This window comes from Myiozetetes cayanensis, unplaced genomic scaffold (genome assembly GCF_022539395.1).
Source record: "Myiozetetes cayanensis isolate MyiCay16 unplaced genomic scaffold, myiCay2020 scf9, whole genome shotgun sequence".
Lineage (NCBI taxonomy): Eukaryota > Metazoa > Chordata > Aves > Passeriformes > Tyrannidae > Myiozetetes > Myiozetetes cayanensis.
In genome coordinates, this window is record NW_026088185.1 from 9701587 (window position 1) to 9717659 (window position 16073).

The window sequence follows — 16073 nt, forward strand, 5'->3', positions numbered from 1 at the left end:
GATGATGAAACCTCAGCAGAGATCCAAGGGATTTCTACGGGCACACCCAAGGGAAGGACTGCTGCGAAGGGAGCTTTAACCGCCACCTTTCATCCGACTTCACAGCACGGCAGGTACTGGGGCAGTTGGCAAAAAAGGAAAAAAAAGAGACTGTGATGAAAACATAAAAGGGGAGGAAGTTCAACATGTGAACTCTGTGACACAAACTGAGGACAGGGGAAAGCACAGACCATCTTCCCTCAGGCTCTGAAAAGACGAGAGGTGTGAGGAAGGAAAAACTGTGCTAGCATACGGGCAAAAGAGAAAGGGCTTCTCAAAACAAGGAATAACATACATGGCTCTAAAGAAAACCATGGTTGAGGGAACTCAGAAATACAGAAAATATATGTTAAGGATCTATACGTGCACTGTGTGGTGCCATGGGCCACAGTACTAAACCGGAGTAGTTGTCATTAATATTAGTTTAATACAGTATTGCCCATTCACCAGATGGAATCCCCTGTGGCTCGTGAAACACTGGGCACAAGGCTGAATTTGAGAAAGTGTTACATACCTCACTGAGGCAGCATTTCTAAGTGTGCTGCCTGGATGGCAGCTGGAGCACTGGATGAGCCGCCAGAGTCAGTAAGAGTCACGCCAGCCCCTTAAAGAGGGAGCTGGATAGGAGAGCGGAAAAGTAGGAACTCCAGGCCGTAACCACTACCTACATTTTGGGGTTAATAAGAAGAGGTGTCAGTTAACTTCTGTTTCCCAGAGTGGGTAGTTAAAAAAAAATAAAAATAAAAGAACAGTTGTTTTCCTATCGTCTAAGAATTACTGCCTGCCTTTGTGTCAAATACAGAAGCGGTGTGGCTGCAGCAGGAAAATCTCATCTGCAGAGGAGAGATTAGCTGAACCATCGATTTCCTCTGCCTTGAGATCTAAAGTGAAAATTTCTTCCCCTCTGCCCCCTTCCCCACTCTAAGGCCCCTATAATTACTTCACTGTTACAAACAGTGAAGTTAAGAGCATTCCACTGCAATTTCTGACTATACAGGTTTTGCTTATCTATTTCTGGCCCTATTTGGTCACCATATCTTCTGATATTTTAAAAGCTACTCTTGTATTAGTGATTTACTAAATGGGACTCTAATTAAGACTAATAGCCCAGGTGACAGAGAGAGGAAAGAAGAGAAGGGATTACACTTAACTGCACTTATTAAAAAAAAAAAAAAAAAAAAAGACTGGAAGAGTGCTCGTGCTATACCTCTAAGTTAAATTAAATTCAAGAATAAAAACAGAGCATATGAAGTCTTGTAACTCAGAAGGCTTTACATATCAACAGTAAAAATCCAGTTTCTTTCTCTCAGTTCTCTCATATCGGAGTCACTCAAACTCTCCAAACTGGTTCTTACTGGGCACTGCTGTTGGAGAGCTTAAAGCATTCCCATGGCTCAGACCTTTGAATTCTTCTGTGAGACAGCCTACAGTAACCCCAGGAATGGAAGTGGTTCAAAGGACATCAAAAAAGCAGGTGAGCTAGATGATTAAAAATGTACAATGCCAGGTTAGAAATTCATCCTTCATATTAACATGCACACTGAGTCAACAAAATGGTTATTGCCATTCCGAAAGGCCAAGCCATTTTCATATTACAAGCATCACATATTCAGGAAAATGACAAAACCTATTTGGGCTATGGAGGGGCAAGTGGTACAGAGATGGAATGCTTTTCTCTCTGAAGGTGTGCTGAATCGTGTTCATTTTTCCTTCTTCAGACTACCTTTCAAATTATTAAAGAAACACACAAGAAAAAAACAATCCTGTATAAAGTCTAAATTAAATCTGATGAGCATAACTCTTCATTATCACACTGATTCCTAATTTCTTGAGCACTTCTATAGGATTACCCTGACCAAAATCATTGTTGCAAGAGCCAACCAGTCCTGCAGCACTCACCCAAGGACTTCCACCTTCTACCTGGAGGTGACGGCCTAAGTGACACAGTGACAAGCTAAGGTCTGCCAGAGTCAGAGACACAGGAGGAAATGACCTGTGGGACCAGTGTGGAGCTCAGACACCTAAAGGAAATGTTGCTCCCTCTTCAGCATCAGCTTTGAGGGAAATTTCTGTGGGAATGAGGCAGGTATCATACAAATCAAACGTTTTCAGCCTGTAGCACTGCACAGATCCAGACAGTTCTGCACAGCACTTCCTGGATGAGCAGCACAGTTAATTAACTCTGTGTTGATTAATGGTGCTCTCTCACATCAAGAATTTATTGAGTCTGTTATTATATACAAGGTCATAATTGCCAAACAGCCACAGCTAAATACCATTCCTTGCAGTCTACCCCTTAAGCATCATAACGTGCAATTAATTGGTACTTGTTTGTTAATTAATATGAAATATTTTAAGCTATGCACCATAACACTTACCACTGCTCTTTTCTAAACAGACATGAATGAACAGAACTATTTAAATACCTTGGGAAGAACCTCCTCTTTTGATTCGGGGTGGGATGGGGGGTGTCTTTGTTCTTTGTAGTGGGCTTTTCTGTGCTCAGGCAATTACCAATAGAGCTATTCTCGAGTATTTAGTCAGCAGTTATTCTGAGTGCATTAAGACAGAGCAGCAAACGGTCTTATGCAAGAACACAAGCGCCCACACCAAAATATCTATTCAGAATAGTTATTTCTGAGTAGCTGTTTCAGTAAATTTCCAAGCACAACTGAGATCAGCTCACAGCAAATGATCTAACTTTGCCTCGGGGTAGCAACGAAGATCAAAAAGACACTTGAACTCCTTTGTCCCTTCTGGGATCTTTAAATCCAGGGTTAGCCTCTGTTTAGGGAAAAGCCTGGCAGCATAACAAAGCACACCCCCACAGTGAAAGAAAGAAGCCCACGGGTTGTATCCCTAATCTTAAGGATAGGGAAACAAATGCACACACACGTCCCTTTCCCAGAAGCAAGGACCTGGCATTGTCAATAAAGCTACACTGGCTTTAGCCAAGCCCTGGCATCTCAGGGCAAGTCAGAGCACAGGCCTGCCTGGTGGTAGGGTGAGAAACCAGACACAGCATCCCAAGCCTGACACTGCCACACAGGTAGGGAGAGCATCAGGGCCCAGGAGTCCAGCAGGGAACAGATCCTTGCTCCTGCAGCCTCACCTTTGCCCCCAGCCAAGCAAAGCCCCTTCTATTGATATTCCTGCAGGTGGTTTTACTACCCTCTAAGGGCTCCTTGGCAATACAACCCTGGTCTTCAATCACATTTGTTTCCCAAAAAAGGGACATGGACAAAATAAACTGGGTCTGACTGTTTTTTTAGCTTGTTTAAGGCAGACATTGGCAGAGAGGTGATTTTACGTTGATTCCACTTGCCATGCTACGAACACCAGGGATCAGAACAACTGCACAGGGAATACAACATGCACGAACTTATGCAGCAAGGCACAAGCAAGCAAGCTCTCCTCTGGCTGAACAAACTGTTTATCCCTCTGCAGAGAAAATCACCTTAGTGGTGAAACATCTACCGTGGCTTAAAATTAGTGCCGCACGTGTTCAAGGTTCAATTAACATATTAGCTGAGCACTTTGCTAAAAACAAGCCAAAATCTGGCGTTTTCTCTCCAAACCTACTGCTTGAAAGCAAACAAAATACACCAACAGAAGCAGTGTCAGGAATTAAACCTCTGTCAGGAATTAAATCACTCTGTCTCAAATGCAACATTATTGTTGGGATTACATCCACATAGGTGAAGCAGTTATTTTTACAGCACTTTTTTTCTTGATGCTCCGATATCGCAGCAGGCAGCAGTGCAATGCAATCCAGCAGACTCTGAACAGCTCAACAGTCTCACAGGGAAAGAAAACACATAAAGAGATCTTGTTACTTCTGTAGGTCACAGCCTTCCCTTTTTGCTGGACAGGCAGCTGTGCACAAGCCCTAGGTGAAAGCTTGCTCCACGCTAGAGCTTTTTGGAGGCTTAAGGCACTGAATTACTCCTGCTTGTCCACCTCCTTTTGATTTTTGTACCTACCACAGAGTCACACGAAGAATTCTCCAGACAAATGTCTGAAAGTGGGCAGGTCTTTAAAGACTGCTTTTAAAGGGTTGGAGACCACATGTCTGCACAGAGTCATCCCTGAGGAGTCACACACGGGTTTTCAGACAGTTGTTTGGAGCTGCCTTCAGCTGGCCCTGCGGGAACAAGAAGTGCTGAAGATCATGTGCCTGCTCTGTGGTTTGCCATCATTTGTCTCTCCTTTTCCAGACAGCTCTCTGGTGAATCACATACCTGCCTTGGAGGGCATGAAGAGACATAAAAATCCATTAAAAATATGCAAACTCTACCCAGGAACAGGAACCAGGAGATCCTAAATACAATCCCTGATTAATGTGAAAGTTGTGCCTACGCCTGTAGGAAGAAGATAAATGCAAGGCTTGCTACCCCAGGTGACTGCACCTGCCAAGCTGGGGAATTGCAGGTGCTCCCAGGCTGTGTGATCTCCCCACCAACAGCAGGCACATCCTCAGAGAACTCAGGTCCAGATAGTTCATTCTGTGAGCTACACAGGCTATGCAGCTCGTTTAGCTGGTCTTACCCTTCTCTGTGGAACAGGACAAATCTGTTCAGCTCCATTTGCTCTCCTTTGAAGAAAAGAAATAACACTCCTCTGGGTAGCAGGGGTGGTGCACAAATTTGCCAGTCTTCATGAAAATGGTTCTAAAAGGAGCACCTCGTTCTAGTTAGAAACTAACTATACGTCTATAAATATTTACAAGTAATAAACAAAACTCAGTGAGAAGACATAGGTGTGGTTTCTCAATGGGTTTAAAATGCCTGCTTTGTATTCCAGGGCATTACCTGTGTTAGAATTGAATTTAAATGTATTGATCCCTACTTAAGATGTCCAAATGACTTGAATGTGCTCTACCTGGGGATCAGACAGTGTTATGCTACACTGCAAACATTTATGTTGAAAGCCTGTGCTGTATCCTGATCAGCTTGTACAGTGCAAAGGTTGTTCAAATTGTTTTCAGCAGCTGAACTCAGTGATCTTGAGGGTCTTTTCTACACAAATCAATCTGTGGTTCTAAGACCGATCAGTTTAAGCCTGATGTGAAACAGACCTTGTGTGAACGTACCCAAAGGGCACCATCTAACCCACTGACAGTAAGTTTTCAGATTTGAGAGGCTATCTCCATTTCTCTGAACGACCCAAGTTCCTGTGTGTGCTCTGTGGCAGAGTCCCACACTCCCGGATTATTAGGACATTTAGAATAACAAGAAGCATTGATGCACAAGGGGCTGATCTCACTTTTACCATTTGCAGTGCCAGAAGACAACACTAAGCCTATGACACAGGATTAACGACCAAAGACAGCCACCCACAGCAACCTGCCAGAATAAGCCTTTACCTACCAGGTGACCTAGAAACCATTTCCTAACACAGCACTCTCTTAAGCAGCACGAATGCTGATTTTACACTTTATGGAACAAATATCTAAAAGACCGAGATGTTCACTGAATTTAACACTGTGCTGTGCCTCTTCATGCCACTGTTCATTTCTCATCTTGCAACGTCACGAGATTGGCATCAGCCCACACGGTTAACAGTGTTAAACCAACTTCCAGGGTATCGCTGTGAATCAGCCACTGAAAGAGGCAAAACAGGATTTGGCTCTTGCTCTGCCACCTGCTCCCTTCTCAGCCTGACCTCAGTCACAGAGTTTCTCTGCATCCCAGTTCTGTGCCTGAGACACTGGGTGATGAGCACCTTCTCCCAGCAGTGCCATCAGGCAGCAGCACTGTGCTTCCAGCTACACCTGCCTGCCTTCTCCTCTGCCTCCTCCTAGCATGCCTTGTGCTCTCTGCCTTCACACAGGGCAGCTCTTCTTCTTCCACCTCCCTCTCTCCTACATGTAAAGCAATCTTGGCATCTTCTTAAAAAAAAAAAACAAAAAACCAAAAAACCAGAAAAAATTCAGATTTATGTCTAGACAAGGTTATCCGAGGCACAGACTCCACCTGCAGAAAATCCCACCAGAAGAAGGGCCACATCTCCCAAAGAGAGGCAGGATTATGCACATAGCTAAAGGATCAAGACTTGTTTACATTAAAAGAAAACAAATTCCTCATACTAGTCTTGATTCATGCCAGGTGGGATGCAGCAGCATCACTCACCTAGGCCAGCTCCTCTCAAACAGAGGCAACAGTTGCAGGATCTGGCACACCACGTTTGCTTGATTGCTAGAACACTTTGGAAATGTTCCTGGGGTCAATAACTAAATAAGTCCCTCTCTTGATTTTAAATTGGAGATAAATGTCGCATTGGCAAGCACATTAAAGCAGCTGGAAGCACAAAGACAATACGGGGTATTTTAGGCCTTTGTTCTCTCATTTTTTACCCTTGGCATGTTAAACAACTAAAGACCACACTGAGCAAATCAGTGTTTTACCAGATAATACTGTGGGATTGTAGCTTCCGAGATCCCAGGCTCCCTGCTGGCCCCAGCAGTGACACCAGCCCAGCTTGGTGGCCTCTGGACCCACCTACCACTGCCTACAAGGCTCAACAGCACAGACACAGCTTTGCTGGGCTGCCTTATTCCACAGAAGACAAAAGACATAACCTTTATTAAAAAAAAACACCCAGAGAGGTGAGAATGAAAATACCAGTGAAAAGGACGATGTCCACCTCTGCCCATTAGAAGTATGGAAAAAATTTACTTTGCACATAGAAGCACAGCAAGGCAGGTCCTGCTACCAGTGTGTTACTATAAATACAAAGCAGTTTCCCCATATTCCTGCAAAGCTAGGAATAGATTCAATAGAGCTGAAAGCAAAACTTCACCCGAGGATGAGATTTCAGAAGGCAATCTGTGGCCCTTTCACCTTGGAAAGGCAAGGAGCCCATCATATTAAAGTGATATTATGATAAAATGGGTTATGTTCTCCATCTGAATGGTATTATCTACATTATTAATGATGAAAAGCATATAAAAGCTCATTAACATTCACACTCATTTCCTTTCCCAGAAATTACTTGATCACATTTAGAATGTGAAAGCTTGTGCACCTGATGGTGCAGTTGACTGCTGTTTTCTCTTCAGCTGATACATAGCAATACTTGATTTTTACATTTTCCCTATTACATTTCTTTAAATTACATGCTCTTTACTGCTGGTAATACCTCACTTACAGAGGTATAAAGTTAGAGGTGTGCAGCTAAGTAGGTACCAAACGACTATTTTGCTGAAGCTTTTGCACGGACAAAAGACATTTGTTCAAGCATCAAGTCTGTAAAATTACAAAGGTAGCAAGATGGTCATGTAATGAGATCACAGAGTATGCCAGAATAAAAATGCTAATGCTTAAACAGCAAATTATTCCTCACTGGTGATTATCTGCAGACTTCCTGTGTCATTAAGGATATCAACACGTGGCCCTTGCAGCAATCCTACACATCCATAATTCAATAGCACGAGGGTTTCTCATAAGAAACCAACTCCTTTATGGAGAAGAGCTGAAGCCTTAGCTCAGTAAACAGATGCCATCAGGTACATTGGTTATGACTGTATGCAGGAGTCAACCATTATGGTTTAGCCTACTTCCTCACAGTAGCAGCTGCGAGGAGGAAGTGGGGCTCTGCGAGGGCATTCTCCCCAAGTACCCTTTCAAAAACAAAAAGGGCAAGCCTTTACAAACAACTGCAGCACAAAAATGCACATCCGTATATGAAAACCAGCTCGTAACACGGAGAACAAACATCGAGCAGACAAGCCTGTAGGCTGGGAGGTTCAGCCCTGCATGGCAGAAATGTATTAAACAGCCTCCATTTCTGGTTCTACATCTGCAGCCAGGAAAGATTTTTCTTCCCCCAAAAGCAAAACACATGCAAATGTCTGTCACCAAAAAGCACACGCTTTTTCAGAATGTCACAATTACCTCGCCGCAACTAAATGCTGTAATTTGTTGACCGACTCCTTGCAAACTTCAAGAATGACCTCAAACCCTTGGTTAAAACTGCAAAATAATTTCTCCCCTTTAAATGTAATTTTGTAATGCTTTGATTCCCACCCATCACCAGGCCGAAGGGCTCCAACAGCATGCTGCTACATGTTTCTAGGGCAGCAAATGAAAAAAAGCTGAAGCCACAGACAGCAGCTGTGGGAACTTTCCAGCCCAAGCTTTCCAGCTAACAAAAAAAAAAAAGTTACAAATGACAGATATGTACTTCTGAAGAAGAAAAAAAAAAAACAAACCTGCTAATTTAAATATGGAAACAGCCAAAAAAATGCACTAAATGGTTAAAATACAGAGGTATTCTGTCAGCAAGTTTAGCTCACCTGTATGTTCTGCAACATACCCAGGCAGCATGTTGAAGCAGGGCATTCAAGAAAAGCAGGAATAAAACCCAGAAGAAGTGATCAATGTTATAATAATAATATACTTTGAAACATTTGCCTAATAGGCTTATACCTGACTCCTGTAGGCATCTAATGACACTAGAAGCTGTATTAGTACCACTGAAAGAAAAAAATTCTGGCTAACCGAGATTAAAAAGAAGCCTAAAAACATAATATGTTGAAGCATTAGTTATTTTGTATAAGTATTATTCAAGCCTGCTGACAGCCTGAAACAGTAGTTCCTAAAGAGCAAGCTGCTCATTTCTCAAGCAAACGAAGATGTGTTGGTGGAAGGACAGCTTACAGAGGAGGAGAAGGCACTCGGCCTGGCTCCTCTGGGTGAACAAAACGCAAATCACCACACCAGCACAGGGAAACCAACACATCACCAACACGTCCCAGAGCCTCAGCCTTTCTGGCAACAAATGAGGAGGAATAGCTACACCCAGACCTCGAGAAACAACCCTTAAAAGTTCTCTTTGCTGGCTTTCAGGAATTTGTCCCCAAGACCAGTGTGTGACCGACAGCACTGCCTGGTGCTGCTGACGGAGTGGCCCAGGCTTGGAATGGTGCCCCAGGAGAGCTGCAGCACGTGCAGCCACCGAGTTCAGTGACCAGCAAGCTCCAGCTGGGGCACTTTTATTCCCAGGTCACAGAAAACATCTGTCCACCCTCGAGCAAGGATCCAGATAAAAACCCCACCTTGCCAGAACCAAGCCATTACACAAGTGCTCAAGCTGGGAGGAACGTTTATTTCTCGACTAAATGTAGTCATGACAACCACATCTTCATTTCAGAAACGAGCAGGAAGGGGTCATGAGGCACTTGTCAGGCAGGGATAAAATACCACACCTCAAGTGCGTACAGGAGGGTAAGTTTTGCTGGATGCCATCTGCAATTCAAGAGAACTAATACCCTGACATGACAGGCACACACCCCCTCAAAACAGACAGGCATCCAGGCACAACCTTTACAGCATTACCAAACAGCAAATTTCAGGAGGATTTCTGTGCTTAAGAAATATCTATGGTAGACCTGAGCACACTATACCACAGCAGAAATTCTCCTTATTAAAGTGCTTCTTTTTTACCTTGAAACAAGTTACAAAATCATCAGGAAGTGAAACATCGAAGAAGCCGGGGGGAGGGAAGGGGTGGGGGGGGGAAGAAAAACCAAAGTAGCTTCCTTTTCAAGCCTCTTTCTTGCTCTCCTTGGTGACCCAAAGCTTTCCCCACCACCTCCTCTGAACAGGAGCATCCCTGTTTAAAGGGATTTAAAAGATGTGTAGGGACACAGTTTAGTGGTGGATTTGGCAATGTTAAATTTATGGTTGAACTCTGTTATCTTAAAGGTCTTTTCCATCCTGAACAATTCAGCGATTCTCTGTGCCAGAGCCTGGGTGCCATCTATACCAGATGGCAGCAACCATCATTCCTATAGGTCTGAACAAGTACAGGAATGCGGGTACATCCCATTTTTTTCCAAAGTTTGTATTTTATTTTAAAATGCACAGAGCCACATCTCCCAGTATGCATGGCATGCTCAGGAACATCATGGTTGTAGAAAGCCAGCGGCTTCCACACTGGAGTTATTTTGGTCCAACCTCATTTTCATTCCACAGGAAATAATAGAGACACACTCCTGTGGGTAAATTCCTCCTTCTTCCTTCCCCACAGTTATCTTAGTTTTGTGGCTACCTGAGTATTTTGTACTAAAACAGATTATCTCTTTCTTGCAGTGAGCTGTTTAAAAACCACCTGGCGACATGCAAATTAACATACACACCTTAGTATTATCTAGCAATAATATGAGGAGGGGAGGAATTGTGGGATCTCATGTCAAGCAAAATTAACTCACAGGCTGGCTGTGGCCACTGGGCACAGGTTCATTACTCCTATTTTATGCACCAAATTCAGGGGCATTTTCTCAGACGCTTTTACTTGCCAGAGAGAAAGAACACACCGACAGTCAGTCACATCAATTGGATGATTCTGAAATAAGTTAAAGATACACCATCCCTTGCAAATGTAATTGGTTTTGTAAGGAGACTATTTATTACTGTTGTATTCATTTTGGGTCTAAGTGTATTCAGACACAAGTCCAGCCTTTACCCAGATTATTTTTATGATCTTTGACATCTGTTTAAAATTATTTAAACATCTGTTTAAAGCTGTTTCCCTGTGACCATAATAAAAATGATCCTGGTGGTCAGCAAAGAGCTGTCAAACACGGGAAAACATTTGGGAAAGGGAGAGAAATGATCCTTTCAGTTCTAGTCACACTGCATTACTCTCAGCAATCAAGGACAACAGGCAAAATACCAGGAGACAGGATGAGGTTTTGCACTTAATAGCAGCCTAAGTACACGCACTAACCATTTATCTGGGCTTCATTACCCTTGTGCATGCATATGCGTGCTTGTCAAGGCAGCCTAAAAATAATTCTGTTGCTTTGTACATGCAGGGCCTGGACCTGTGACACTGAAGTCACACTTTGACCCTCCAGGTGAACCGGCTCAAGACTAGATAGAGCCTGTGTCTGCCTCAGATTTACAGCAAGCTTCTCACCGAATTTGGCAGTGCTTAGTGGTTTCATGCCCGCACTCTGTCTCTTCAAAGTAGCTACACAGGCTCTGTTCCTAGGTAACTTCCCATTTTATTTTTGTTTATAGAAAACATTCTCAGTGTCTTTCAAAGACAGAGTGATACATTTCCCCTGTAAACATGCATAACTATAACCAACAAGGAGGCAGGGGAGAGCTTGCATCAGCCTCTGACAGACATCAACAAGCAGGATGCCCCCACGCACAAGCTGCTCCGACCATCGCTGCCTCATTGGTGCGTTTGTGCCAAGGCAGGGAAGGCAACCTGGTCTGCACAGGCAGAGAGCTGGCATCCCAAATCAGACACAGCCGTGCACAGAGTGACTTCTGCTGGCTTTAAACAGAGAGAAGGGGATGGAGTTAGCTACAGCAACAACCTGCAGGCCTGTGGGCACTGCTGGCAATCCTGCAACCAGGGCCTCAGCTGGCAAGACTGAAAATGAGATGGAGGCACTACAGAAACTTAGATTCTTCCAAAATAATTTTCCAAAAGCTAACTTAGAGAAGTTTACACATAGAATTATTTTAAGATATTTTACCCTTTCACAGAGCTCTGACAGGAGCAATTGTCTGATTTATGTCTAGAATCATCAACGGAAAACCTGAAGATCAAAGGCACACTCAGCAGGACTTCAACTAACAGGCTTTCTCTGCAAGTGGCAAACAAACAGCTCTCAAAAAAACAAGTTACTTGGTGCAAATATGAAGAATAAGCTGTGCGAAAAACTGCAGACAGCAAGCAGGGAGAGCAATAGCAGGAAGCACCCTGAATCTGCTGATTACTCAGAGGATAAGAGAGGTGGGTCCAGGCAACAACTGCTGCTCAAAAAGCAGCCACTAAAGTAAAAAACTAACCAATACCTTCACCCTTTGAGAGCTTTGGCAAAAGGGAAAGGACACTCATGAGGAGGAGGGAATGGTAACTCAAAACACAGGAAGAAATGAAGAGCTGCAGTAAGGAGGTCTCCTCAAACAGCACTGGAGGGGCACAGCAAGGGTTTCTGTGCCCTGTCATACGCACACAGCCAGACTCGAGCGGTGTCAGTGCAGCTCACACCTGACAGCCTCTGGCGGCTCGCTTGTTGAAGCACTTGTCCTCTGCTCCTTCTGAACTCTAGCTTAATGGCAAAGGCTTTTATCATATATAACTCCACCCTCACATAATATAAAATACTAACTTATCAAAATGAAAAAGGTACAACTAATGACGTGGATGGGGAACAACAAGCAGTAACTCTTAGAATTGGGGAAAAAAATTGGGGTTTTTTTCAGTCCCTAAACCCATTTGCATGCTTGGTGTAATCAACAGTTCACTGCAGAGACAGATAAAAAAAAAAGGACTGGATAAAGGTGTTAAGATTTACAGCAAGTTTTGCAATATTTGTATGTGACAACTGAAATATTTAGAACATCAGAATATTTGCAAGTGCATGGACACACCACTATGCACAAAGACTATCATCCTAAGAATTAATTTAAGTTTTATGACTTAGCTTGTTTTCAGTTTAACATTTAGTCATTCAAAAGTGACTAGGTGAAGTTACAGAAAAAAAGCAAGGCTTGAAAGAAATTCATGTAGAAACAAATGATGGTAGAATAAACTGTGTTTAAATGACTTACAGGTTTCTCATGGCCCAACTGATGAGCTAGAAATTACCATCACTGAAAGCAAATTCAAATAACCTACACAAATGCTAAACTCTTAAATAAAGCTCTCCTGCCTAAGGAGAGAATGCAGCCAAAATTACTGATAATTTCTTAAGGATTAAGCATAGCAACACCTTAGCACCTTTCAGCTATATCAAAAAAGCAACAATTAACATCTGTGTGCCTTCAAAGCCCGTATGAGAAATAGTGTGATTAATTTCTCATGTGTCTGAATGCTTCATGTGCTGATAGATGCAGCTGGTAAGAGAAGCTGAGAACAGAAGAGAGGAGGAAACAAGTTACTTAGAGAAACACATGTTTAAACTCTCAGCATGGAGGTTCTCTAGCCATCTCCTACATGAGCTCTCATCACTGGTCAAGAAAGTCATGGATACAGAAGAATGTGCTACAGAAACCCCAGCGACAGGCAGAGAGCTCTTGGTTGCAAAGTCAACCTTTGCTGAACATCACAACTGCGACCCGAAACAAACCTCACACTCAGTGCACAAAGAGCAGCCCCCACTCCCAGCTGCTGCAGGTGTATGTGGCATGCAGAGTCCTACATCCTCCAGTTCTCACTGCAGGACACTGCAAGCACATGGACAGCTGGGGCCTCTGGTGTTCAAGGAAAAGGAAACGGTTTCCTGAATCGCTGCAAGTTATCGCTGTGACAGTTGCCCTCAATCCTCAAGAGCAGGAAGAAATGCAGAAGGAGCCTGCTCCCGCAACCCCAGCGAGTCCGAGCACACACAGTTGTTATAGGAATAGTTGGAAATCTACCCAGGCACACCACTCTCCATCCCAGATTCACCTTTGCTTTGCCTGGGTCTGTCCATAAACACATGGGGCTGCTGCTGTTGTGTCTCTCTTAGCTGAAGGTGGGCCGGTCTGGGGACAGTACTCCTCAAACCTGACGGGGATGACAAGCCCAGCTCGGCCTGGTGCACAGAGAGCTGCTGAGGGAGGCTGTGCAGCCTCAGTGCCCTGGTGACACTGCTCAGGCTGCACCTTGGAAAGGCTCTGCCAGCAACAGCTCCAAGCACACAGAAACAGGCACACAAACTTCTGCTCTCGGTTTAGGAGGAAGCACCACAGCCAGCTTCGAATGCATCCTCCCCCTCCTCCAGCCTCTCAGAAGTGAAAGGAAAAGGTCTGGAGAAGAAACTGAAAAGAAATAAAAAGAGATCTAGTAGGATGAGTACGAGTAGACCAACATAGTCCTTTGTAAACAACAGGAGACACATATCAACGCAGAAAAACTATCAGCCTGTCTTATCATGCCCCAGGCCACAGCCTGATCACGAGCAATGATGAGCAGCAACCAAAATTCTGAGAGGCCCCAAAGTAGGCACACTGCAGGGGCATTAACAGCAGCTCTAAGGAGCCTCATCCCTGAGCTCTGAGGGTTGTCAGAGGAGGAGAACCCTTAGACAACAGCCTATCATTTTTCAGCAGCATTACACACTTCACCAGGATGTGATCTAGTTGACTTAAATCTATTCTGACTTCTACTGCTGAAGCAAAATCCTCACTGCCAGATTTCAGCAAAGGTTTAAAAATGCTAAAGGCAGTAAATTCAAAGGGTTCTTTAAAGATGTAAAAAGCGCTGAAATGGTACAATTTTGGTCCTTTGCAACATGTATTTTTAACATTAATGCTTGCTGTTTAGATTTGTAATATGCACATCCTACCTGAATCTCCTTATTTATGAGACTCAGTGTGTGCACCATGGGGTGGTGAAGCCTCATGGTGTGAAACATTTTCTTTACCAGTCATAAGCAAATATCTAAAGATGTGGATATTCAAGGGACACGTCAGGAGACAGCCCATAAATACTGCCTTCTGTTACACATGAAAACACATTATAGTCTGGTCCCACAGTATTGCTTTTACTTTAGAAGCAGCTTTATCATTTTCTCCTTTCAAAACTCTTTTCAATGTGCTATGCAGCGGCTTTGTGCGTGTGGAAGACTGTATTGGAAAAGCATAAATAGACCGTGAGTGAGGCTTGTGATCTCTAAGTACGGGTATTTGGAGAGGGGCTGGCTGCAGGCAGTCCTTCTGAACCCCACAGGAAGGGTCCAAGGCTCACAGGACACCCACGCTGCAGATCACAGGCACACTAAGTTAAATTAAAAATAGCTGATTAAAGCACGCAAAGTGTGTAATAGTTGGTAGAGTGTGTGGATAAATTACGATGTGAGAGCCATAACATCAATTTACTAAATATTTTAAAATGCTTTTAACTACTAATTATTAGAGATACTTTTAGACTCATTACAGCTGTCTGCCCATTGCTAAATTTAACACGATCCAAGGGTTTAATACTTCGGGTCTTCCTAGCAGCCTGTGAACAACGGCGACAGCTAATCCGAAGAGGCACTTCCTAAGCAAAAAGGCGACAGGAAAAATAATTTCTACGCACGGCACGGCAACGGAACGAGGGAGAAACCCAAAGGAAGGATAAGCAGAGCCGAGAGGCCTTTCGAAACGAGCCGGCATCCGCTTCCATCCCGCCCTGCCGACGGGAGATGTCAGGGTTTCACCGGGGCGGCATCGCGGCGGGGACGGGCGAGCGCCCGCGGCCGGGACCGGCTCCTGCTGCTGCTGCTGCGCCCCCGGGAGCTGCGCCCTGCCCGGCCCCGAGCCCGGCCCGCCGCGCACAGACACCGGCCCGCAGGAGGCGAGAGCAGCGCACCGGCGGCGGCGCGGCGGGCGGGGGGAGCCGGCACCGCACGGCGCCCCCGGGGAAGGAGGGACCCGCGGCTGAGGAGAAGGGCCGCCCCCGGCCGCCCCGCACCGCCGCGGGGGCTGCGGCGGAGCCCGAGCCCCAGCCCGCCGCCCCGCTCCCGCCCGTCCCGCGGGGCTCACCTGGTCGGCGAGCTTGAGCACGGCCATCCTCCGCCGCGGCTCCCGCGCACATGCAGCTCCCGCGGCGGGCGGCGAGCGCGCCCCGGCACCGGCGCTGCTGCGGCGGCTCCGCTCGGCAGCGGGGCGGGGGCGCGGCGGCCGCCTCGGCTGGTCCGGCCCAGGAAGCAGGGGCGGGCGGGAGCCGCGCTCCGCCACCGCCGCCTGCCGCCACCGCCGCCTTTGTTCGCGCCGCGGCCGCTGCCGGAGCGGAGCGGAGCGAGGGCCGCCCGCGGCTCTGGGCGCCCCCGCCCCGCAGGGCAGCGCGGGGGGCGGCGCTGCCGGACCGGGCGGGACCCGCCGCACGGACCCGCCCCGCGCCCAGGGCCCGGGTCCCCGGGGCACCTGCAGCGCTCTGACAGCCCGGCGGACCCTCGGAGGGAGCCGCCGCACCCCCGTGCCCGCCTCAGGGCTTCGCCCCCGAGCACCGAGCTCCTCAGGCCCGCTCTGGCTCCCGCCGCGCTGAGGGAAAGCAGGGAACGTGCTATCCCAAGCCCGTGTAGGAGAAGCTGAGGCCTCGAC

The 16073-nt window shown here is 45.9% G+C and overlaps 1 protein-coding gene across 12 annotated transcripts in view; it reads right to left on the reverse strand.

Moving 5' to 3' along the window:
* ANKRD44 (ankyrin repeat domain 44) overlaps positions 1-15737 on the reverse strand; it is a 133993-nt gene extending 118256 nt beyond the window's left edge. For 8 of the 12 annotated variants that reach the window (XM_050339774.1, XM_050339772.1, XM_050339773.1 and 5 more), the window contains exon 1: positions 15516-15737. In XM_050339774.1, the coding sequence (XP_050195731.1) occupies positions 15516-15542 (27 nt within the window). In that variant the 5' untranslated portion in view covers positions 15543-15737. The remainder of the gene's footprint in view (positions 1-15515) is intronic. The other 4 variants (XM_050339783.1, XM_050339778.1, XM_050339776.1 and 1 more) reach the window with 2 other exon arrangements.
* Positions 15738-16073: the final 336 nt, after the last annotated feature.